The 26518-nt window shown below is 37.4% G+C and overlaps 1 protein-coding gene across 4 annotated transcripts in view; it reads left to right on the top strand.

Moving 5' to 3' along the window:
- The window catches only part of PIK3AP1 (phosphoinositide-3-kinase adaptor protein 1), an 81576-nt gene that overhangs the window by 6760 nt on the left and 48298 nt on the right, over positions 1–26518 (top strand). For 2 of the 4 annotated variants that reach the window (XM_088154544.1, XM_088154560.1), the window contains exons 2-6: positions 2939–3349; positions 12703–12854; positions 14972–15116; positions 19720–19862; positions 20869–20998. In XM_088154544.1, the coding sequence (XP_088010670.1) occupies positions 2939–3349; positions 12703–12854; positions 14972–15116; positions 19720–19862; positions 20869–20998 (981 nt within the window). Of the gene's footprint in view, positions 1–2938; positions 3350–7393; positions 9428–12702; positions 12855–14971; positions 15117–19719; positions 19863–20868; positions 20999–26518 lie in introns of those variants that run through there. The other 2 variants (XM_088154552.1, XM_088154562.1) reach the window with 2 other exon arrangements.

Genomic DNA, 26518 nt, shown 5'->3' on the forward strand with positions numbered 1-26518 from the left:
AATATGGTTCATGGGGTCACAAAGAGTTGGACACGACTTAACGACTGAACAACAACAAAATGGTGTTAAAAGTAAAGGGAAAGATTACAAAGTCAGCTTATTTGATTAAGATTAAAATATAGATGTTATTTCTGGTATGTGTTAAACTTTTGAAGGGTTTCTGAGAGGAGAAAAAAAATGATGAGAAATTAACTTGTGGGACACTATTTGAAGGAATTAAAGCTCAAGATTCTTGATATGTTGTTTCTGGTAGCTCTGAATGGATTTTTCTTGACTAGGTTCAAATGATAAGGCTTTTGAAATAAGATATGGGAATATATGGGAAGAAGAGATTTTTGTTGTATTTTTAGAGAAAACGATAAGCTTTTTCTTTATAAGAGTATAAAGGAAAGGGATATGTAACTGATTTATTTGATTAAGGTTAAAATACATATGTTGTTATTTCTGGTAACTCTTATATGGAGTTTGGACTCTTGCTGATTAGGACTGAATGATGAGGCTTTATAATTTGCTTATAGATAAGAGATGAAATATGGGAAGAAGAGATCTTTTGATGAAACGTTAGAGAGGGTGATAAGTTATTGAAATTGTATTTGTCTTGATGAAGGAGGAAGTCATTTCTTTATATATCTTTTTTCTTTATATTTTTCTTTTTTTCCTTTTTCTTTTTCTTTTTCTTTTTCTTTGCACTTTTTATTTTTTATTTAGATTTTTCTTAGTTTGTATTAGTTTTTTATCTTTGTGTTTTTAAACATTAATAAAAATAGTTTTTTTTAAAAAAAGGATGGTTTAGGTAATTTCCCAAGATCCATTCCAACCTTTATGATTCTAATATGGCATATATAGAATATAGGCTATGGAGTCTGGTCTGGATTAATTTTATTTTTTTCCTAAGGAAATTATGAACAAATATGTCTAAATATATCCCTAAATTAATATTTTTGAGATTTGTCTGATGGATAAATTCACAAAAGTCTCCAAGAAAATTTTATTAGTTCAGTTTGTACTAACATTTGTAAATTAAAGTGTGTATAGTTCTGTGAAATTGTTAAGGATTCTGAATTGTCCTTTAAAACTACTACCCGGGACAATTTATAAATAAATTTAATGATTAAATGGGCAAAAAAGAAAAGCAATGATTTTAAAACTTGGTTTTGATTCTCATTTTTAATACTTGCGGTCTTTCCCTACAATGAGCTTAACCTAGCCAACCACTAACCCAGTCAGATTACCCTTTTGTGATTCTGGTTGTACAGAATCAACTGATCAAAATTATAATTTAGGAAGTTCAGAATCCCTGCCCGCTGTCTTTAGGAACTTAATATCAAGTATACCATATGCTCTTGTCGAAGAAAGCCTCATGACATCACTGGCCACTTCGTGACGTCACTGGTCACTTCCCAATTGTCCAGATAGGCAGCAATGGTGTGGGTTGACTACTGAATAAGTGTCTGGAAGGTGTGCTCTCTCAGGGCCTGGCAGTGAGTTCTGTAACAGATATGTTGCTTTTCCCATTGCTCTTTGTCTTTAGCTCTTTATTTTGGATTGACTAGGTATGTGAAATGAATCCGTTGACTGAATGTAGAGGTTCCCACAGTGCAACTGAGTGGATGGAGCTAATTTACCCTGTACATTACTGGGTCTGTTTGGGAAAAAATTAATCCCTTGAGAGGTTAATTGACTAATCAATTGGCTTATTTTTGGAATTTCCACACACTATGGATCCAGCTAAGTGTGCTGTGGGAATAGGAATATTGATTCACAAAATGTAGGGATTATAGTATATGGTTTCACATGACACTGAAACATAACCAACAGTGAGTAATAGGGACAGCAAGCAAGAATTTGAACAAGGAAGTTGGAAGAGACAGTAGCAGAAAGAAAAGCCAATGAGGGGGAGAGACTGCTGACAGTTTTCTGAATGCTGCTAATTTACAGGTAATCCTTGCTTAATGACCATTTGTTCAGCAACCATTCAAAGCTACGACAGCAATTAATGAATGGTATTTACACCAGTTTTCAAAGTTATAACTATTGCAGTGCCCCCGTGGTCACGTGGTAAAAATTCAGGTACTTGGCAGCCCGCCTGCATTTATGGCCATAAGGTTCAACTCCCCCTGCCCACCTGTCTCCCCATCATCTCTGTCCTTTTGGCCACCCTGTCCTCTGCCACCCCCACCACCCTGCACTAAGTCTTGCACCCCTATCACCCTGCACTCCACTGCCCCTGCCGCCCTCCACTGACTTTTGCCATCTTCTTCCTCCTGCTGCTGACAAGCTGAGCCCAGCCTTTCCCTTCATGAGACAGTTGCTAGCTCCATGCAGCCTTCCCAAGGCTGCGTGTGGCCTTCCCATGGTCACGTGTAGCAGGGTCAGGCCAAGCACAGCTCATCAGCAGCAGGAAGAAGAAGATGGCGAAGGTCAGCTGGGGGCGGTGGAGTGCAGGTCAGCAGGGTGGCAGGGGAGGTGGAGGGCAGGTCAGCCAAAAGGGCAGAGATGGGAGGAGATAGGCAAGTGGAGGGAGTCGAAGTGGAGGTGAGTGTGGCAGGGCAGGAGAAGCATGAGGTCCTTGCCCAACAGTGGTGTGGTTTTGACCTAACAACTGCAACCAGGCCTATTGAAACTGCCGTCACTAAGCGTTGTGGTCACGTGATATTTCGCCTAATAACTGCATTGCTTCGCACTGGAAATTCCAATCCCAATTAGGGTCATTAAGTGAGGACTACCTGTACTACCTGTACTAGCTGAATTAAGTTTGATTCTACCAAGACATTAAATTACTTTTCAGCTAGTCCCATTTCTGTGTTTACTAGATTCTCTTTGAATTATGGTCTTTCTCAGACTGCTGCCTTTATCTTTTTTATTCTGTCATCAAATTTGATTCAATTACTATAGCTTAAGAACCCATTTGTAAGATCAAACTTATTTTACTTTTCAGCAGAACAGTGCCCTGGTGCTTGCAATGTGCTGATTGTATATGGAAAAGATGCTGATGAATGGTGTCAGTATCTTCAGAGCCTCTTGCATTCATGCCAAGAAATTCAGAGCTATCAAGTGGAGAGTGCGACTGCTATTTCCACTGAGGAACTGGATCTCTTCAAGAACAGCAAGTGTATAATTATTCTACTGTCATCTGAATTGGTACAGAGCTTCTGTATTCCTGCTGTACTTCAGAGTCTGCAAAATGTTCTACAACCACCACCTAAAGTGGTGAAGTTTTTCTGTGGTGTTTCAGAATGTGAGAATTACCATGAGTTTTTCAAAGACTGGTCTCAGTGGAAACAGCTTACCTATGATGATGAACCAGAGACCTATGTTGATGCAGTCATGAAAGTTATTTCAGAAGCAGGTAAGGTGCTATCTTTTATTTAAATGCCCCCACTCCCCATTCTGGGTATGGCTTTTCTCTGAATTGTATATTGTTGTTTGTTTTCATTTTGTGAGCTGCCCAGAATTGATTGAAGTTAGGCAGTGTCCAAGTCAAATAAATAAATAAATTTCAACTGTTTCAGTGGAGACATGCTTCAGACTCTTATGTGTTATTTTTTAAACCTTCCTTGGAAAAAAAGGCTTGCATGTTTTATTATATTCAAAATGTTTAACTTTGCACACAACTATAAATTCAAACACGAATGCTTTTTTTTTCTTGTTTCATATGTTATAAGTTGGCTCTAGAGGAGAAAAGTTACAAGTGAGTGACTACTAAGGCCAATGTCAATGGATAATTTAATAGTATGTAGCTTTCTTAAACTGGATGTTTCATCAGGGCTGTTAATACAATATTAGATAGGTATGTGCATTGCAGAAATTACTTTCACCTCTGTAATTCTCTCTAATTTTTATTATTTCCAAAGGATCAATGAAATTCAGGCTTATCCTTTGAAAAAGGCTCAACTGCTTAATAACTGAATGGTTAAAGTGGTCTACAGGATTTCCTTGAATGAGCTTTTTGGCTACAAAGACCTCTTTGTCAATATGATTTCACCCCCTTCTGTGCAGGATCAGAAGAAGATACACCAGTACAGTACATGTTTTAGTGACTTTTAGCAAGTGTATGAGACTTAATTCAAAATTTGGTTGTCAAGCCATTATGACCACTTCCTGAATGTTTACTGTCTTTGTCAATGATTTTGTAAAATCAGAGAATGATAGGATGTACAAGTTGGAGGGGAACTTGTAGAATATCTAGCCCAACCCCTTCCCTAGTAAAGGGATCCATGAATACAGCGTCCCCCTGTAGATGGCCATCCAGCCTTTATTTAAATACATGCAGAGAAGGAGAGTCCCTCTTTCTGAGGATTTCTGTCTATAGATTCTACCTAGTACTACTTGAAGCTTGTCAAAATTGGTTCTTCTGAAATCAGTCAGTCCTAGAGTTGAAAGGAACTACAAGGATCCTTTAGTCCAACTCTCTGCAGTGTGCAGGAAAGCCAATTAAATAATTCTTGAGAGATTAAAAAAGGGGGGAGAAAACAACTCTTGTGGAGTTAGGGTTAGAAAATGTCTCCTTGCCCCCAAGCCTCAGTGCTCAAAGATGGCTAAGGTATGCCCCCCCTCAATTCTTCGGTTTGAAAATTGTGCCAAAAGGTGGTTCATGAGGAACAAAATATTCTGGCTTGTGAAAAAGACCATCAACTTGCCTGTTTTGTGAAGTCAAAACAAGAGCAAACTTGTGGCTACCTGACTTGATGTTATGTAACTTTCTGCAAAGTCTGAAAGTTTCTTGCGATCACTGTACATCTGGATGGGATATGCCCTTTAAGTTTTTTCCCCCATCCCATCTTGCTTGCTGTTTTTCTTAGTTTATTAAAATTGACCTTGTTGAAATCCATGATTTGAGTCTTTTAGCAAGCTTTTTATTGAAATCAAGGACTCTGGACAATGAGGGATCACTTGTTCCCAAAGTTCCCACCACTTTAATATTTTTAATCAACTCCTCCCTGTATCCAAGGTATCATATCTCCTGGTTATGTATGGTATTCTTGCCCTACTCCCTGCTCAGAGATGAACTATTTGCTAAGCATTCCATTTATTCACGCAGAACCTTTATTTCCCTCGTATATTACAAACTGCTCACATGCAGTTAATCATTAAATTTCAGCTCCATATTCACACAACACATTCCATAATTCAATTGTATACACTTTCTATAAATCTACAAACTTACAAGAAATGTTCTCATTTATTCATTTTTCAGTGACTTGCTGAAGAACAAAAATCTGGTCTGCAGACACCCTGCCTAGCATAAAACCCATGCTGACTCTCACCTCTTGTACCTTTTCAATTAGAATTCTTCTAAGCATGTCTCTGGCAGACTTAAAAATCAATCTGTAGTTTTTACACTCATTCTTGCTACCATCTCTTTGTATAGGGGAACAAGGCTGGTATTGTTCCAATTGCCAGGCACAGATGTGTTAAACATCTTCATAGATGTGTTAAACAATTACTTCATAAACAAATCACAACCATATTTTAACATTTCTCCAATTATACCATCCACACCTTATCACATCAGTAATTTTTGCAGCATTTATGACTTCCTTTTCATCATTTTTTTCTTGGTCACTAGCCTTTAAGGTATTCATTTCAATTTTAATCTTCAGCGTATCACTATGTTCCACAGAAATCTCTAAAATACTCCTTTTAGCATTTTCACACTTCAGTTTCATCCCAAATCATTTTGTCATTTTAATTCATAATTTCATTCACTTTATTGGAAGCTTTTTGGTCAACAATTTTAATCCACTTCCAGAACAAATTTTAATTTCCATCAAAACAACTCTGCATTTTCTCTGTCTCTTTTGACTGTTCCTTGTGCTCTCTTTGAGTACATTCTTTGCAAGTTTCTTTTTCTCTTGGTACACATTTTACAATAAGCTCCTTTGTTCCCTCTTTTTGCAGCAGTAATTTCTTACATGTATTTTTCTTCTCTCCCACAGCTTCTTTCACTTCATCATTCTGTCCAGCATCCTAAAACATAATTGTTTTTAATCTGTTCCAAACAGCTTCCACATCACTTCTGCATTCATTCTGTCTCAGAGATAGTTTCCTCTTTTAATACTTTTTCATGCAGGACTCCTTTTTGTCTTCCTGCAGTCATTCTACTTTCACTCTAATTTCTTTTACTCCATTCCTTTTTTTATGCCCGTTTTTCCAAGAGCTACTCTCAACACTGGCAAATAATAGTCTGTCTCATACCACAATCTCTCATAATCTTTGTATCATTCCCTCATTCTCTCAATCATTCATCATGAACAATCAAATCAGTCATTGCTTTTAGATTCCTTTGCCATGTATACATATATTTATTTACATGGATACTTACATTTAAATCATTTGGAACAGATCTTTTTCTAAGCACATACTTATCAGACAGACACCATTCTTATTCATTCTTGGGTTTTCACAAAGTCCAATTACTTTTCTATATTCTCTTGTCCCCATCTATTCATTAACATCACTGAAAAAGAATAACTCCCCTCTCTATTACATTCATTCAATTTTTTTACCCAAAAATGGATCCCTAGTTTTTCAATTATCTATATTATCCAAAATATATCTAAAATTATAATTTCTAATATTCATTCCTGGCTATGTAGTTAAAATTGACAGAGGAATAGCCCTGGTTTCTAGATCTGTCGTGGAAATTTTAATCCAAAACACCTGGAGGACACTGACTAGCCTATCACTGAGTGATTGACTGATTGCCATCAAGTTGCTTTTGACACTTAGCAACCATGTAGATAGATATTCTCCAGGACAATTTGTCTCCAACCTACTTCTTCAGGTCTTCTAATGGTGGACCCATTGCTGCTGTAATTGAGCCCATCTACTTTGTTGCTAGTTATATTTTTCTTGTTCCTTCCACTTTTCCTAATACAGTGGTACCTCGGTTCATGAACTTAATTCATTCCACGACTCTGGTCGTGAAGCGAATTGGTCGTGAACCGAATCAAATTTTCCCATAAGGTTCAATGTAAATATGGTTAATCTGTTCTGAACCATATGTATATATTTTTTTAAACCACAAAAATATGAAACAAAGTACAGTACAGTATGAAGAGAGAGAACACTAACCTTGCTTGACGTGACTTCTGGCCTGGAGGACAGGAAGGCGGGTGGGGAGGCAGTTATTGTTTGGAGGGAGAGTGCCCCTCCCTACAGGAAGCCACGACCACGTGTCACAGCAGGAAAAATGGCCGCGGATCCTGTTCGTCACCCAATGCGGAGTTCGTGAACAGAAGCAAAATTTTGCGAATGGTGCTGTTCGTGAACTGAATTGTTCATGAACAGAAGCGTTCGTGAACCGAGGTACTACTGTATTATGGATTTTTCCAGAGAGTTAGGCCTTGTACAATAGGAATTAAGCAGTGTAGCCTGTTGCAGAAAATTTCAGAATTTTTTTTTTAAGTTGCTGTGGGAATGGATCTGGAAAGGAGAAATTTAGTTACATTATCCCTTGATGTGGTTTAATTTTCTTACACTATGCATCACTGCAGTATGGTTGGGGTTTAGATTATGTTCATATATGGTCTTTCCATGCATCATCCACTTTAAACCAGTGTAGAAATTGCATTAGGCCCGGCATGTGGCCAGCCCAAAATGTGGCCAACATTGCTCTTGGTTTGAAATGGCTGCAATGATTGCCAATTACTTTCTGAGTCCAAGATGCTTGCTTTGATATGCAAAGCCTTACATAGCTTAGCTCCAAATTTCCTACAGGACTAACTTGTTTCTGGTGGAGCTTCTGGTGAGGATTCATGGTGAACTAGATGTCCCCAAAGGAGTGGGGACAGCACTGTGGCAGAGACTGATGGCCAGACAGTGAATTCTGGCCAGCAAAGTCTCTCTGGAAAAAGAAGAGATTGTGAGATCACTCACTTGTACCCCAGACAGTTGCTCCTCATGAGTAGATTGCAGGAACTGAGAGTTTTGCAATCGGCTCATGAGTTGAACGGCTGGGAGTCGAGGGATTTCAATCAAGCTCACAGCCATAATGCAGCCACAAGGTTCGCAAGAGGCTAATTTCTTAACCACTTTAAAATGTAACTAATTTACAGCTGAAGAGAGATTTTCTGAGCGGCAGGATAAGATTCCATTTGGTGAGTTATTATTTTTTCTGGATTATAAAGGAATTTAAAAAAAAAGGTTTTAAAGAGTTAAAAACTTCTGGCAAAAAGCTTAACAAGGATGCAAGAAAGTTTAAAATGGATAAAGGGGACAGTTATTTTGAAAGATTATTTTTTGGTGAAAGTGCTTTTGAACAAATCAGAATTAAATTAGACAAACAAACTGGACCTTCATGGGAATATTTTTTGTTTATCATTAAAGAGTGCAAACAACTGGTGGATTTTACAGAACAAAAGATAAAGGTAATATGAGCCAGACTGTGATGCTGACTGTAACTATGGAGATGTTGACTGTGATGCTGACTGTGATGATGGAGTGCCACTGGAGATGAAAATATTAAGGGCACAGGGAGACAACAGAGAAAAAAAGGGGGAGAGAAGCTTGCCTTTTCCCCCCCCCTTGTTTGAGACACTTTTATTTTTGGATTATAATATCATAATGGCAACCACAGAAAAGTGGCAAGAATGGAGGGGAAGGAAGGATCCCTAGAGCAACCTTCAGAGAGAGAAATTACACCAAATTTGCTTCAGAAATTGTTTGAGCAAATGGGCAATAAGATCACTTGATACTAAATTGACAGCTTTTGAAAAAAGAATGGATGAAAGACTTGTAAAGATGAAAGAGGAGATGAAAGAAGAAATTAAGAAGATGGAAAGCTCTGTAAAACAAGTGTCTGGAGAGGTAAAAGAAATTAATGACAATGTGGATATTTTAGAGAGTAAGATAGAAGTTAGAGAGTTGGAAAGAGAACTAGATAATCTGGCATTATCAGAATTGAGAGAGAAGGCATTTTGTTTGAGATTTAGAGCAATCCCAGAGGATTCTGGTGAAGATATTAGAGAAAAGATTATTAAAGTCTTGGCAATTTTTTTGGATTGGGAAGAGGAGGATACAGAGGCAGAAATTGATAAAGTATATACAATAAATTCAAGATTTGGGAGAACAAGAAACGTTCCAAGGGATGTTTTGGTGCACTTTGTCAGGAAGAAGAGGGATCAGGTTTGCAACAGCATTTTAACACAAGACTGAAGATTGACAATACAGATATAATTGTTCTTAAAGAAATTCCTATCAGAATTTTGCATAAGAGAAAAGACTGTTTTTTTATTGAAAGGTTAAAGCAGAAAAAGATCCCATTTCGATGGGACAAATTGGAAGGTATGATTTTTACTTTCAAACAGCAGAGGTTTCGAATGAACTCTGTCCAGAAGGAGAGGGAATTTCTAGAAAAATTCAAAGAAGAATTGGAGGAGATACAAACGGAGGTGTCAAAGGAGACTACACAAAACTCCAACAGGTACAATAGGAAACTGAAAGGGATGATACTGAACTAGGTGCTACAGGTATCAATTTTTCTAAATTTTTGGCTTGATTATGGATTACATATGCTTAATGTGGAATTTAAGTGGAGCAAATACTCCTCAAAAGAGGAAAAAAATCATTATTTGAAAAAATTGAAACAAGATATAATTTGCCTATAAGAGACACATATCAGAAAAAAGGACATAAAGTATCTTATTTATAAAAATTTGGGTGAAGAATTTATTTCAGCAGGAACAAAAAAGAAAAAGAAAAAAAATGGAATTGTTTTGTATATAAATCCCCAGCTAAAACCAGAACTTGTATTGACTGATGAGTGTGGTAGATTTGTTGGTATGGAAGTTAATTTGCATGGGGCTAAGACTTTGATACTGGGAATTTATGCCCCAAATGAGGACAAAGTATTGTTTTATAAATGACTTATGGAGAGATTAATAGGTTTTTCTTATGAAAATTGGCGTTTGATGGGGGAGTGGAATGGAGTGATCTTCCCACAACTAGACAGAACTTCTGAGAAAAATATTAAAATCACTCAAGGCAGACCTTTGATTTGATGGACAATTTAGGCCTGGTTGATATATGGAGACAGAAAAATGGCAATTCAAGAGAGTATACCTACTTTTCTGAAAGACATAGATTCTTTTCAGGAATAGACATGATTTGGATTTCAAAGAACTTGGCTACTAAGGTTTCTAAAGTAGAGATATTACCAAAGACTTTTTTGGATGATAATCCTGAGAGTTTGGTTTATAAAAGAAAATCTAATCCTTTTAGATGGAGACTGAATGAAATGTTGCTACAAAAAGAAGCAATAGTGGAGGATTGTAAAAAGAAATTATAAGAATGTTTTGAAAATTAAGTGAAGGCACTGATTTAAGAATGGTTTGGGATGTAAGTAAAGCTTTTATTAGAGGTTATTGTATACAACATAATAGTGAACTTAGAAAGAAGAGTCAAGAGAAAACACACACTATTTTGATGAAATAAAGAGAAAAGAAGTACTAAAGAAATTTCCAGAGAAGATAAGTATTTCTCAACAAATTAAGCGTTTACAACTACAGTTATCTATGTTAACAGAAATGGAAATAAAAATGAATTATGTAAATAAAAAAATTGAGTTTGAAAATAAACCAGGGAAGTAGCTAGCGTATAAAATACAAAAAGAAAAAATGATATTGAAATTACAAGAGGGAGATACTGTATTAATGGACAGTGGGCCATACAAAAAGCATCCCATCAGTATTATTCCAATTTATATAAAGGAAGTGATACAGTGGGCCAAAAAAGTATTTAGTCAGCCACCAATTGTGCAAGTTCTCCCACTTAAAAAGATGAGAGAGACCTGTAATTTTCATCATAGGTATACCTCAACTATGAGAGACAAAATGGGGGGGAAAATCCAGAAAATCACATTGTCTGATTTTTAAAGAATTTATTTGCAAATCATGGTGGAAAATAAGTATTTGGTCAATATCAAAAGTTCATCTCAGTACTTTGTTATATATCCTTTGTTGGCAATGACAGAGGTCAAACGTTTTCTGTAAGTCTTCACAAGGTTTTCACACACTGTTGCTGGTATTTTGGCCCATTCCTCCATGCACATCTCCTCTAGAGTAGCGATGTTTTGGGGCTGTCGCTGGGCAACACGGACTTTCAACTCCTTCCAAAGGTTTTCCATGGGGTTGAGATCTGGAGACTGGCTAGGCCACTCCAGGACCTTGAAATGCTTCTTACGAAGCCACCCCTTCGTTGCCCGGGCGGTGTGTTTGGGATCATTGTCATGCTGAAAGACCCAGCCACGTTTCATCTTCAATGCCCTTGCTGATGGAAGGAGGTGTTCACTCAAAATCTCACGATACATGGCCCCATTCATTCTTTCCTTTACATGGATCAGTTGTTCTGGTCCCTTTGCAGAAAAGCAGCCCCAAAGCATGATGTTTCCACCCCCATGCTTCACAGTAGGTATGGTGTTCTTTGGATGCAACTCAGCATTCTCTCTCCTCCAAACACAACGAGTTGAGTTTAGACCAAAACGTTCTACTTTGGTTTCATCTGACCGTATGACATTCTCCCAATCCTCTTCTGGACCATCCAAATGCTCTCTAGCAAACTTCAGACGGGCCCGGACATGTACTGGCTTAAGCAGGGGGACACATCTGGCACTGCAGGAGTTGAGTCCCTGGCGGCATAGTGTGTTACTGATGGTAGCCTTTGTTACTTTGGTCCCAGCTCTCTGCAGGTCATTCACTAGGTCCCCCCGTGTGGTTCTGGGATTTTTGCTTACCGTGCTTGTGATCATTTTGACCCCACAGGGTGAGATCTTGCATGGAGCCCCAGATCGAGGGAGGTTATCAGTGGTCTTGTATGTCTTCCATTTTCTAATTATTGCTCCCACAGTTGATTTCTTCACACCAAGCTGCTTGCCTATTGCAGATTCAGTCTTCCCAGCCTGGTGCAGGTCTACCATTTTGTTTCTGGTGTCCTTCAACAGCTCTTTGGTCTTAGCCATAGTGGAGTTTGGAGTGTGACTGTTTGAGGTTGTGGACAGGTGTCTTTTATACTGCTAACAAGGTCAAACAGGTGCCATTACTACAGGTAATGAATGGAGGACAGAGGAGCCTCTTAAAGAAGTAGTTACAGGTCTGTGAGAGCCAGACATCTTGCTTGTTTGTAGGTGACCAAATACTTATTTTCCACCATGATTTGCAAATAAATTCTTTAAAAATCAGACAATGTGATTTTCTGGATTTTTTTCCCCATTTTGTCTCTCATAGTTGAGGTATACCTATGATGAAAATTACAGGCCTCTCTCATCTTTTTAAGTGGGAGAACTTGCACAATTGGTGGCTGACTAAATACTTTTTTGCCCCACTGTATCTCACTAAGAAAGTAGATGAATATCTAAAGAAAAAAAATTACTGAGGATTACAGAGGAACAGAGACATCTTATGAATGGAGCTATAACAATAAGGGAAGTTTCTGAAGCTATAAAAAAGATTAAACTAGGAAAGGTGCCTGAACCAGATGGATTATCAGGTTCTTATAAATACTTTGAGGACAAACTTTTTCAACCTTTACAAAACTTGATAAACTCTATCCTACAGATGATCATTGTTGAGTTCAAAGAAATATTGCTTCTTATTTATGTAGAATGCATTTAATTTCTAATTTACTTTCTTTACCTCATTTTTATGGGATTCCTAACAGCCAGACAACTTTCAGAAATAGCATTAATGTCTGTGCTATGCTTAGATTCTAGTTGTGATTCAGTGGCTGATGCAAAGATGGAGGATGCCGGGAATCTAGAGGAGTCATGCAGTTTTCCAAGGTGTCAGGCGTATCAACCCTTGGTGACCAAACTAGAAAATCTTGTTGCAGTGCAGCCTGATCGTATACGCTGTGGGGTACAGTATATTTTCATTTCTTCAAAGTTGATCTGATAGGGTGAGCTGGAAGAGAAATCATGCTGTGGTGTGGATATAGCTTATCACAACTATCCACAAAATAGGCTTGTGCTTACACTGCTAGCCAAATTTTTGGGTTGGACTCTCCAGAGTATGTAGGTAAGAAAATGTGTAATGTGTGTGACCCTGTTACACATTTTTTTTTTCCTGCATGTGGGATGGTAAACCTGCAATTTTCCAAATACTGATGAACCAAAACTCCAGCAGGCCCAGCCAGCATAGACACTGATTAAGGGTGCTTAATTAAGTCACTGCTCACAACATCTGGTGGACCACAAGTTCTCTATTCCTGCCATTTTGTTTTGGCTATGCATTTCCTTTTCCTATTCCACATTGTTATCTGGGTCTTACATGGGTGTACATTAATTAGAGTTTTGTTTTCTGTAATTCATCTTATAGTGGGAGGGAAACAAAGTACGTTGCTGGTATTTTTTATAACAGATGATGTTATAGTTCTGCTCTGACATAGGTATAATGATTTTATACCTTTGTGGCTGCATCTTTGGCCTGAGTGTACCAGAGGGATAGGGCTTGTACCAAGAAGGTGTGTTTCCAGCTTCCTGTTGTTTTCCTCCCCCTCCCCTCTGCAACCTCCTGAAAAGAGAGAATCCACAGGATTTCCACCACGATGAACAATAAGATGAGAAAATTCAATTTGGAGGAAATGGTACTTAGTTAATCCAGACCCAAACCATATAGGGATTTATAGATCATTACTAGCACTTTGAATTTCATTCAGAAACTTGGTAAGCAGAGTAGCAACCTCAGTATTGGTACTGTACTGCTGAAATGGTTCTTACCTGCCAGCAAGTGGGCTGCTGCATTTTGAAGCAACTGTAGTTTTAGATAATCTTAAAGGTAGCCCAAAGCAAAGAGAGTATTGCAGTAATCCAATCTAGAGGTAATGAGGATATGAGTGATTTTTGCTAAGGCCTCCTGCTCCGAAAAGTGCTGCAACTGAGGCACCAGCAAAGCTCTCTCTGCTACTCCACAAGGAGCTTAGTGTCTAGGAGGAACTGAAGTTGTGGACTTGCTCCTTCAAGGGAAATACAACCCCCTCCAGAGTGAGCATGGGGACTGACAGCACATCTGATAGTTTCTACATGAACAGCAGGTCTTTCTTGCCTTTTTTTGCCTCTTTCAGCCTTTTTAAAGATTTCAATGGAACAAACTGGGGGGAAGAAGTATCTTCTTTTAAAATTGTTCTGCCTTATAACCCAGCTGGTTCTTCATAATACTGTACTTCAGTTTCATCACTGCTGCAGTTGTTTTAGTTACCTGAGGTGCTTTGCAAAAGAGGTGGATTTGGTTCAGAGAACTGTTGGAGGAAAAAAAACACAAGCCATGTGCACCAAAGCCTGATGGAAAATCCTTAGAAAGGTTCAAAAATCTGCTTCATATATTTTTTCAGGCCAAACTTGACTCTTAAGGATAAATAAGTCTTTGAAATAACTGAAATAACATTCAGTTTTATCTGAATGTGGAGGTGTGCATTCAAATGTTTTGTGAAAAACTGAGGTGGAAAATTACAATTAACTGAAAACAACATGAATGGGAAAATAACATAGGGATCAGTAGCAGCAGGAGAAACAAGTCATTTTTTCAGTTGCAGTTTTTTAAAATTTTGCATCCTTTAAAAAAAAAGTTACATGTTTTAGAACAAGTTTGTGGTTGATTTATTTGCTGAGTGGTAGAACTTATGTTTATTATTGGCTTAAATGCTTAAATACATCCTGATGCTTTTAATATTGTCACTTATGAATTTGCTAAATGAAGGACAGCAATGTCTCTCTGTTGCTCTGCCTCTCATATCACTGTCACCACAATCGTGTTGTGATGAAAATAAACTTTGTTTCATTCCCTCTGAACCAATGTTATCAGGCTTTCAGCAGCCATCTATATAGTACTGGAAAAGAGGATGCATTCTCCCTCATCCCAAGCACAAATAAAGGGAGAGCTTGTGTCTGTAGATCCTCATGCCCAAAAAAGACACCAATGTATAGTGAAACTTGATATTCTGAAGCCCCTGGATCTTACCGTGCTTTTTTAAAATGTAGGTGCAGACAACCATTTTTATAATTCTAAAATGCAAATTGGATAGCCAAATAAAAATGGAAGTGGAATTTTCTTCTAAGAGCTGTCAGCCTCTGCGACTACCAGCAAGTATTGAGAATGAGTATACAGTCTCCGTTTACACACCTGGTAAGTACAAAAGCTGGCCTTTTTATTCTGAACTTCATCTCTGTGTTAGAAAATTTTAATAGAGTTTCTCTTCATGTTAGTGCCATATTTGCACTAGGCTAACACACTATCAAAAATATTTTTTCTGTCATTAAGGAAGCAAAAAGCTACAATTAGAAACTAAATTTGTTTACACAAAGCCACAAGTGGATGACTGGTAGAATGCACAGAGCTAAAAGAGTTGCTTAGAGTATCCTTCCTGTTTTTGCACTTCTGCATAATGTCATAAGAGGGGACTTGCATTTCTCATGGGTTAATACATGAGCTCCAGATGTGGGGAGAAAGCTGACACAGGAAGCAGAAGCTCGGCTGCACTTCCTGTTTCCCCCACTTTCTGTCCATGCTGTTGTTAATTTTAACAATGTGATATTTTTAAAAGCATCAGGGAACTTCTCTTTATATGAAGTGTTATATATCTTCAGAGAAGATATTATATCTCTATACATATAATAGCTAATTTAATTTTTATTCAAACAGACTGAAAAGCATGCCTGTGATGTTTAAATTTTTAATAAAAATAAGATTGCTATAAAGGAAGAAACTTTTGTCACTCTCCTTTATTACATTATCAAGATACTTATGTTTATAACCGTGGAATCTTAATGTTGGACACTGTTTGGATCAGCGCACAGTATGGAGCAAGCAGCATCAAGCATCTGAAGGACATGATGCCGGCTTTAACACACTGGATATCTGCTTGTCACTGCTACCCTGGTCACTGGATTTCCGATTCAAAATAGTAGCCTGATATACTCAAAGACTCTCCACATGTTTTTTTAAAACATAAGAAACGAAACAACATCGTTCTAAACATCAACAATGGTCTGAAAGCTTATTTTATACCTCTCTGATCCCTTTTAATTATACAGCAAGAGAAATTGCTATAGTCGCCAGAATTCTTTTTTAGGTGCCTTTTGATTGTTTGGAATACTGATTGCTTAATACTTTTAAGATTTTATGAATTTCTTAAATTTTACAATTAATTTTATTTAGGGTCAAATGTGATCCTACATGGATTCTGCTACCGCTACTGAATGGAAGCAAAATTGCTCACTCTTCCTCTCCTTTTGTCTTTTCCCTACACTGTTCTTTCCCTTTTGACAAACATAATGTGAAGGGAGAGCTGCACATTAAAGCAAAGTTAATAAAATTTCCACAAGAATGCCTTATTTGCAAGATGCCATTTTAACAATTTCAATAAAATCCACAGGGTTTTTTTTTTGCCTTTAATAGATACCTTAAAATAAAACCACACCAGATCTGTGTATAAAATCAGAAGTGTTTTATGCATATTCCTCTACAATAGGTAGTCCTCAGTTAATGACCATTTGTTCAGCGACTGTTCAAAGTTACAGCAGCGCTAAACAAATCGTAGTTATTCCCTGTCCCTGAAGTTATGGCCGTTGCAGCACGCCTGTGGCCACGTGATCAAAATCCAAGTGCTTGGCAACCTTGGGGTGCTTCAACTTCCCCACCCACCTATCTCCCCCCATCTCTGCCCTTTTGGCTGCCCTGCACTCCACTGCCCTGTGCTCTGCTGCCCTGCCACCTGCAGCTGACCTTTGCTGTTGTCTTCCTCCCACTGTTGACGAGCTGCGCCTGGCCCAGCCCTTTGCAAGGCAGCTGCTGACTGTGCCGGGCCTTCTTCCCGAGGCTGTGCGCACCCTTGTCCAAATCACATGTAGCCTTCTTGTGAGGCTTCAAGGAGAAGGCCAATGTGATTTGGACAAGGGCATGTGCAGCCTCGGGAAGAAGGCCGGGCACATCAGCAGCTGCCTTGTGAAGGGCCGGGTGCACCTCATCAGCGGGAAGAAGTAGAAAGTGAAGATCAGCTGGGGATGGCAGGGCCAGCAGAGGCGGCAAGTGCAGGGCAGCCAAAAGAGATCGGGGGGGAGATTCGTGGAGGGGGGAGTTGAAAAGGAGGCAGACCTTTACCTTACTGAGGCTTGGGGCTAGGAGGGAGCAAGCTGGGTCGACTGGGTGGGAATTGGTTAATGACAGCAACCAGACCACCAAGATTACCATTGCAAAGTGATGCGGTCAGATGACATTGCGCTTTATGACTGCGTCGCTTAGCGATGGAAATTCTGGTGCCAATAACCACAGTTAACCAACAACTACCTGTATACACTCACTCCTCATTTCCGGTGCTGGGATTAATGGAGTCGGGATGAATTCTAGTGAAGCTCTGCAATTGGAGTTCTTATCGCATCCGGTAAGGACGACCTGGGAAGTTTTTTTCAGGTCGAAATCAACTCCTGGTGAAAGGAGCTGCGAGTGTGAAAGCTAAGTGTATTCCAGGCAAGCGAGGAGAGCTGCTGAAGAGTAACCTATTTTTTGCAAATGTGGTCTCAATGCGGCTGTACACGGTCGTGCACAGTAGAGAAAGCCTTATTGCACAGCGACAACATGGGCGACACTAAGGGAAACTGTGTTCTTGTTCTCACAGTGTTTCTTGTGTTCCCCATGCCATTCTGATAATAGTTCATGTGTTCTCACTGCTCTACGTTGTCTTGGGGTAAAATTTAATGAATGTCAACCATGGCATTGAAGCAAAGTGCTAATGATACTGTTTCAACAAGTGTTCCCAAGCGGAATGCTCTGTAATGAGCCTAATGGATAAAATTCATTTTGCTTCATTCTGGAAAATCTGTAGCATCCGTAGGCAGACAATTCAGTGTAAATGAATCAACCATCTGTACAATACACCAAAAGGAAGACGATGTTTATGAAGCTGTTAAGAAGCGATGGAAAAAACAGAAAAGTGGCTTAGTTTGTGGATAAATGAAATGGTTGGCCTCAAGGGGAGTGTTGTGGACAGCATTACTATAATGAACAATGCCGTACAAATTTACGAAGATTTGAATGAAAATCAGGAAAATGTGAAGCCATTCCCTGGTAGTGCTGACTGGTTGGAACATTTTAAAAACAGGTACGGGTTAAAAAAATGTGAAACTGTCAGGTGAGGCTGGTTCAGCAAATAACAGAAGCCACCAAAGAAAAACCTCTGAAAACCATCTAAAACAAAGCATACCTGTCAGAGCAGGTTTTTAATGCCAATGGAACAGGATTGTTTTACAAACAAACAGGCAAATGTATGTACATTTCCAAAGGTGTCACCAAAGCACCTGTCTTTAAGGTGTTTAAAGATTGTGCCACCCTACTTTTGTGTACAAATGCTAGAGGTGACTTTAAATGTAAACCTCCAATGGTATACAGGGGCCAAAATCCATGCACCCTTAAAGGAAAAATCTGAACCACCTGCCAGTCATTTGGAAATGGAACCACAAAGCCTGGATGACTTCCAACATTTCTGGGACTGGCTCAACAACTACATCATCCCTGCAGTAGAACAGTAGCTCGCAAGAAAGAGCCTTGCATTCAAGATTATACAGCTATTGGACAACACACCTGTTCACATTTGTGTGGACCTTGAAAATGCCCACCTAAATGTCAAAGTCCTTTATGCCCCTGAACACTATTTCTGCTCCCCAGCCACTTGATCAGGGCATTATAAAGGCTTTCAAAAGCCATTATACCCAGGAGCCATTATACCCATTATACCCATTTTAACAGAACATTTTACTGCCTGTTGAAGTTCACTCTTTAAAATAAAATACTTTAAATACTATACTGTAGGTTCTTTATTATTGGAAACATGATGTGTTTACAGTAACGAATATACTGAAGAGAGTCCATGGAAACCTAACCCTATTTTTCCCATAGGATCAGTGCTTCAGTAACTGTGATTTCTATTTCTGTGGGGGTTTTCAAGAACGTCACCCTTGTGGATAACAAGGATTGAGTGTATTTGAATAAAATTAGAAAGATAGTCTCTTTCAAATCAAGCTTGACTCCTGGTGACTTCATGGATTCATCCATGTAGTTTTATTGGCAACAGTAAGGAACCATTTTATCATTGCTTTCTGAAATGCTGCATAACCTAGTCTAGCCTTTGGCCCCAGATTAACTTGGTGATCTCCCATCTAAGTATTAATCAGTTTTCTGAACCAAGGCAAAGCTGTCCAGGTACTGCTACTTTCTGAAACTTTTTAATTTGGATGGAACTTAAATTGACCTTGAAAGAGCAGTTAAAGTGATAGGACTTTATCACTTTAAAAACTAAAATAAATATCTAAGAATAGAATTAAAAATGTGGACTATTGCTTGATTCTAACCAGCAGCGTAATTTGCATGAGCAGTTTTCTAACTTTAGCTTTTCAATTCTGTAAAGGATAAAGACTCTTTTGAGTCAAATTCCACTTGAGATAACTTCATATCACATCCTGTGTATTTTCTTGGCAGCTATATGGAAGTTTATGCCACTGCTTTTTTCCAGCATGTTTTTTTTTTTTCCAACTTCTTATATATCCCTTTTCTTTTGCTGGTGGTATCCCATCTAAGGACTCATCAAGTCTAACTGACTCTGTACATTTGGCTTACTTTAGGATTAAAGAGGTATCCAGTTTACATGTACACATATGCTGGCCACTGCTTCTTTCAGCACAATGAATGGGTTTCCTTTTAGACACTGACTATTGCTGATCTTTGTCTCACCCTTCAGACTTATCACCTGGAACTGTATATCTGAGACTGTTTTCTGGAAATTTAATGATAGCTGAAGCAAACATTAATTATTACACTGATATGGAAGAAATTAGCAACTTGCTGTCTACTGCAGCAAATCCAGTGGAATTCATGTGTCAGGTAAAATATTAAACTAGTTTCAAAGATATATCACATCCAGTATCACTTAGATATTAGAAAGATAGGTATCTTGAATTGCACCTGGAAGCTCACTGCTAATTATGGAACAGTGGTGTCACCTGGGCATACTGAGGCTTACCCTAACACTACCCACACTGCTGCATTCTGCACCAGCTGTAGCTTCCAAGTGGTCTTCAAGGGCAACCCTAGGTAGACCACGTTACAATAGTGCAACCATGAGGTGACTAGTGCTGGGTGACAGTTCTTGATTACATCTATAGGATTTTTCTTCCTCAGAAAGAAGGGCTCTTTCAGTTGCATGGGTTCCTCTGTGACTTTAATGGTTTGGTGAGTACATGAGTGGATATCTATGGCAGTGGCATGGTTTTGGGATCAGGACCAGAAGTCTGAGCTCCTTCTTTGAGGGGGATGCAGGGCTCTGGAATTGATATCCTCTACTTTTTCAGAATATGGTAGCTTCTCAAGTTTGTATCCTTGCTTTCTGACAGTTGTCCCTTGGAAGAGGTATCTAGCATGGCTCTGGGCATGCATTATTCTTCTCAGTATTCAATATCTCTGGTTTAAGTTTCCTAAATTCAAATAAAGAATAAAGCAAAGGTAATTCAGCCATGAACATTTTTAGTTTCATGTAGCTTGAGATGTAAAATATATAGAACTTCCGCGACATAGCTACAGTTTCTGCAGTAATGTTTAGTTAGAAGCTATATATTACTTAATTTGTTCCACATTTATTAACTTATGATTTCTAAAGGTTTGGTAGGAAATACTGTGTTATAGAATAAAAAAGCTAATTTTCCTATCAGCCATCATATGCAATACTGCTTTCAGTATCACTACAAACTTACTTAAAACATTTTTTCTGTTAAGATCTCTTACTTACTAAATCCTGGTAAATAGTTATTTCTTAAAGTGACAGACAAATTCTTAATACATTGGACCAGTGTTGGGTATACACAATTAGCAGTTGTTCTCTTCTTATATCCAGGCATTTAAAATTGTACCTTACAACACAGAGGCTCTGGACAAAATCCTCACAGATTCACTGAAAAATAACCTTCCTGCCAGTGGTTTTCACCTCTTAGGAATCAACCAATTGGAGGAAGACAATATTACTAGTGAGTATGATGGTAATTTGGGGGAAAAAAGCCTATATGAATGATTCTATACTAAGATCAAGTGCTACTATATTCTGCAAAAAGGCACTATACTGTTATATGAATATCAGTTCAGGCAGGGAGGGTATGCTACCGACCCCGTTGATGAAAGAATGTCGACTGGTGGGGTCCAGAAAGAGAGCCTTCCCTGCCGTGGCCCCCGCCCTATGGAATACTCCCCCCCCAGAGGTGAGGCAGGCCCCAACTCTCTTGTCCTTGCAGAAAGCAGTCAAGACCTGGCTCTGCCAACTGGCATGGGGTGCAAAAAAGGGCAACCAACCCTGGGGGTGGCTAGCACCTTGAAGATGCTCCCATATGTTAAATCTTACTGACCATCAACATCTTGGAAGATATTATTTGTGTATGTGTTTGGTTTTTTTTCTATTTTTATTGTATTTTTTATTGTTTTATTGTATTTTAATATTTATTGCTGTTTTATTGTGAACCACCCAGAATCACTTTTTGTGAGATGGGCGGTATCTAAATTTGAAATATAAATAAATAAAATAAAAATCAGTTGGGCATGTGTGACTGTCTTGCAGAATCCAGGCAACTAGAGGAACTAGCACAGCTGTATGCTTTGCAGATAAATGCAAACATTTTGGAATAATGCATCAATTCCAGAAATAGATATTCTAAAGAGCAATGTGGACAGGACATTGATTCTACTGTTGAAGTGTTCATTTGAGAAAAAGCACAGCTCAGAAATCTACCTCTGTTTCAAGACTGTACAATTAAATAATGCCACATCTTTATTTATTTATTTATTTATATTTATTTACTTAACAATTCATAGTTTAATAGGCAAAATTTATAATTATGGTAAGAAGAGGTAGCAGTGGCAATGATCAGAAAGAAAGATTATAGAATTGCATATATCAGTTGCCAATTACGTACAGCAGTACAGAACTATATTTCAATATCTGCTTTTATATTGAAGTGATTTGATGTTGTATAGCTCCCTTGCATGTTGTATATACTGTATTCTATTTTTTAATGTAAGTGTTATTAAAAGTATTAAAAAGAACATAAAAATGAACACTTGACAGTTTGCATGGGGCAAGAAGAGTTTTAACCAACTCTGGGGGTGGCAGGCACCCTGATGATGCTCCCCAAGCCTAATACTCTCTAGTTACCATCAATTCTTGGAATATACTTATTATTTATTTAGGACAATTGCTATATTATATTTTTAATTAATATTTATCTTTTCTGTAAACAGCCCAGAGTCACATTCTAACGAGATAGGTGGTGACAATTTTGATATTTATTTATTTATTTATATGTGTGTGTGTGTGTACACACACACACGCACATACATACATAAACAAAGTAATACAGAATAAAGAAAACAAAGAAAAAGAAAAAAGTGCAGAAAGAAAGGATAAAAAGAAATGGAAGCTTCCGATTTCCTTTGCAGCAGATATCTATGATTACAAAGTTATCTGTTACTCTATGATTACAAAAAAAGCTCACTTTTTTCCTATTTAATTTTTTTCTAATCATCAAAACCAGAAGTCATAAGTTCATTCTTTTCTGTTTCATGCAAAAAGTCTGTAAGGGGTTTCCATCAGCCATAAATGGAGATATTGTCTTTTCTCTAATTAAGGAAGTCAATTTAGCTATCTCTGCAAGTTCCATCATCTTCACCAACCATTCTTCTATTGTGGATAGTGTCCAACTTTTCCACTTTTGAGCATATAGTAATCTCGGTGTAGTCATATATAAAAACAAAGTTCCATGGCTTTTTTCTAGTTGTCTGTCCATTAATCCCAAAATAAGTCTCTGGTTTCAATTGTACATTAGTCTTTAAAATCTTCTGAATTAGCGTATTTATTTGTATCCAAAATGTTTTGGTTTTTTTACATGTCCACCATACATGATAAAATGTCCCTTCATGTTCACATTTCCTGCAAAGATTCAAAATACAGCACCTTTATACATTCTAGACAATTTCTCTGGTAACAAATACCAATGATATATCATTTTATAAAAATTGTCTTTAAAGCTAGAACATAATATAAATTTCAGTCCTTTCAACCACATATTTTCCAATTGATCCATTTGTATATTGTAGCCAAAAATGTTAGCTCATTTTATTATACATTCTTTCACTTGCTCTTCTTCTGTCTCATATTTCAACAAAAGCTTATACATTTTAGCAGTAACATGTTCATCGTTTATACATAATTCTATTTCAAACTCAGTCTTGTATTGTTCAAAACCACAAAATCTTTTATCTACTTTAAACCTTTCTGATAATTGTATATAAGAAAACCATTGACAAGTATATCCTTCTGTGGTCAAATCTTTTGATTTTATTTTACAATGCCCTTTAGAAAATTATAGTATGTCATGATAAGTTACCCATTTATGTTTACTTATAATTTCTCATCTATAAAATGCTTCTTGTGCTGATAGCTGCAAAGGTGTTTTTGGGCACAACCTAGATTTATATTTATTCCATACTCTAAGAATGGCCCGCCTTACATAATTATTTTTGAAATCTACATTAACCTTAGCTTTGTCATACAACAGATATCTATGCCACCCAAATCTCAGTTCATGTTCTTCTAACTCCAATAGCCTTCTATTTTTTAGCAACACCCACTCTTTCATCCAAGCTAAACAGCAGGCAACAAAGTATAATTTTAAATCTGGTAGACCCAATCCTCCACTTTTCTTTGCATCTTGTAATACCTTATATTTAACTCAGGGGTTTTTTCCCCTGCCATACAAATTTAGATATAGTCTTCTGCCATTGTTTAAATGGTACATCAGTTGTCAAAACAGGTATTGTCTGAAACAAAAATAACATTCTAAATAAAACATTGATCTTAGTCACAGTGACAATTGTACCTTATCCCATCTTAACATATCTTTTTAACCTTAATTCCATGTCTTAACATAGTTATTTTGAAATAACATACAATTCATATTTGTCATGGTAATACCAGGTATTTTACCTTCTTCTCAATCTTAAAACCCATTTTATTCATCAGTTCTGTTTGATCTTGTATCTTCATTTTTTTGTTAACATATTTGTCTTGTATTTATTAATATTGAAACCTGCTAATGTCCCAAATTCTTTTAATTTACTCAATAAAAGTTCTGTTCCCTTTTCATTTTCTCTTTATCTTTTCTCAGGAACTCCTTCATAAGTATAACACATTTCTTTTGTAAGTCCAAGATAAGAAAGTTGTCCAAGTCACTCTTCTGAGTTGAAATCCACACATCCAAGTCTCTCTTCTGATTTATTATTTGTGTGTCCCTTTTAGCTATTAAAACATCTGCTGGTTTCATTTGTAAGTCCTGTATAACATCTTTGTCCATATCATTCTTGTAGCCTGTCATTTTTAAATCCATATTCAGAACAGCCTGATTCTCAGTGGTATCCTTTTCTATCTCCTCTTTTAAACCCATTGTTATAGTAGCAGACAATCTTAAGAGAAAATTCAGAGTACATTGTTGCCAAATATCCTTGAATTCTTCCAAAGTTAAAATACTTTCCTCCATTCTGTTTAGTGACTCTTTTCTCCTTTAACTGTAATCTTTAATTCTTTCTGGTTGCTTCTATTGACCAGCCTTCAGGGTATCCTCTTACCATGTTTTTCTCTAGTCTACAACATTTTCCCATGGAAAGATTTCTTACAGTTAGATTCAAAATCTTCATATATTTTAATAGGATTTTAAGCAACCCACAGGAAAGATTCTTATTCAGTGGTACCTCGGATCACGAACGCTTCTGTTCACGACCAATTTGGGTCACGAACCATTCGCAAAATTTCGCTTCCATCCGCGAACGCTGAATCGGGTGACGAACAGGATCCGTGGCCATTTTCCCTGCCATGACACGTGGTTGTGGCTTCCTGTAGGGAGGGGGACTCTCCCTCCAAGCAATAACCGCCTCCCCACCCACCTTCCTGTCCTCCACGCCAGAAGTCGCGTCAAGCAAGGTTAGCGTTCTCTCTCTTCATACTGTACTTTGTGTCATATTTTTGTGGTTTAAAAAAAAAATACATATGGTTCAGAACGGATTAATCGTAATTACATTGAACCTTACGGGAAAATTTTATTTGGGTCGCAACCAAAATCGGTTGGCAACTAAATTCGGAGGGGTCAGAATGGATTAACCGTATTTACATTGAATCTTATGGGAAAATTTGATTCGGGTCGCGACCAATTTGGGTCGCGACCAGAGTCGCGCAATGAATTAAGTTCGTGAACTGAGGTACCACTGTAATTAGTTTCACAATCTTATTTCCAGTCAATCTGCCCCCTAGTCCATTTGTAACTTTCCAGAATCAACGTTCTAATCATCCTTTTGTTGTAATTTCAAAATAAAAAAAAAAATCTTTAAGTTCTTAAACTTACATGAAACTTTTTTCGCTGAGGATTGAAGGAGACTCACCCAGTGTAATGAAACTTGCCCTTTTGAAGGTTCTTAATATCCAAAAAGCAGTTAACAAACCATTTCCAGAAGTGAAGTGGTGGAACCCAGTGTCTGTTTGAAGGCTCCCAGGGGTTGGGTGAGATGACTTTCTCCTGGTTCCCAGAGCTCTGGAACCTGCTGGAGACCGCTGTTTTACATCTTCTCTTGGGGAGCCTGTGTAATCAGCTTTTGGGACATTACTTAAAAGGAATAAACATCAAGATTTTTAAAACTAAAAGAAGGAATATAAAGTTGAGTTATTCGATCAAGGTTATGTTTTCTCTAGTAGCTTTTAAGTGGTTTTTCTTGATCAGGACTGAATGATGAGGCTTTAAAGATTTGTTTATAGATAAGATATGGGAAGAAGAGATTTTTTGTTGTATTTTAAGAGAAAGTGATAAGCTATGGTGTTAAAATTGAAGGAAAGTGTTAAACTTGTGAAGGAGTTTCTGAGAGGAGACAAGAAAATGATAAGAAATTAACTTGTGGGACACTATTTGAAGGGGTTAAAGATTAAGATTTTCAATATGTTGTTTCTGGTAGCTCTGAATGGAATTTTTCTTGATTAAGCTTGAATGATGAGGCTTTAAAGATTGGTTTATAGATATGAGATAAGATACAGGAAGAAGAGGGTTTTTTTCTGTATTTTTAGAGAAAATGATGTTACTGTGTAAAGTAAAATAAAGAAATATGAAATTGATTTATTTGTTTAAGGTTAAAATATATACATTGTTATTTCTGGTAACTCTTAATAGGCTTTTGGTAATTACGATTGAATGATGAGGCTTTATTATTTGTTAATAGATAAAAGATGAGATATAGGATGAAGAGATCTTTGGTTGAAATGTTAGAGAAATGATAAGCTACTGAAATTGTTTGTACTTGTCTTGATGAAGGGGGAAGTCATTTCTTTATATATCTTTTTTCTTTATATTTTTTCCCCTTCTCCCCTTTTTTCTCTCTGCATTTTTTTCTTTTTATATTTTTCTTAGTTTGTATTAGTTTTTTATCTTTGTATTTTTAAACTTTAATAATTATTATAAAAAAAT

This window comes from Python bivittatus, unplaced genomic scaffold (genome assembly GCF_059951505.1).
Source record: "Python bivittatus isolate LINGU-HERP-01145 unplaced genomic scaffold, Pbiv_v1 ctg000050_np1212, whole genome shotgun sequence".
NCBI classification, from domain to species: domain Eukaryota; kingdom Metazoa; phylum Chordata; class Lepidosauria; order Squamata; family Pythonidae; genus Python; species Python bivittatus.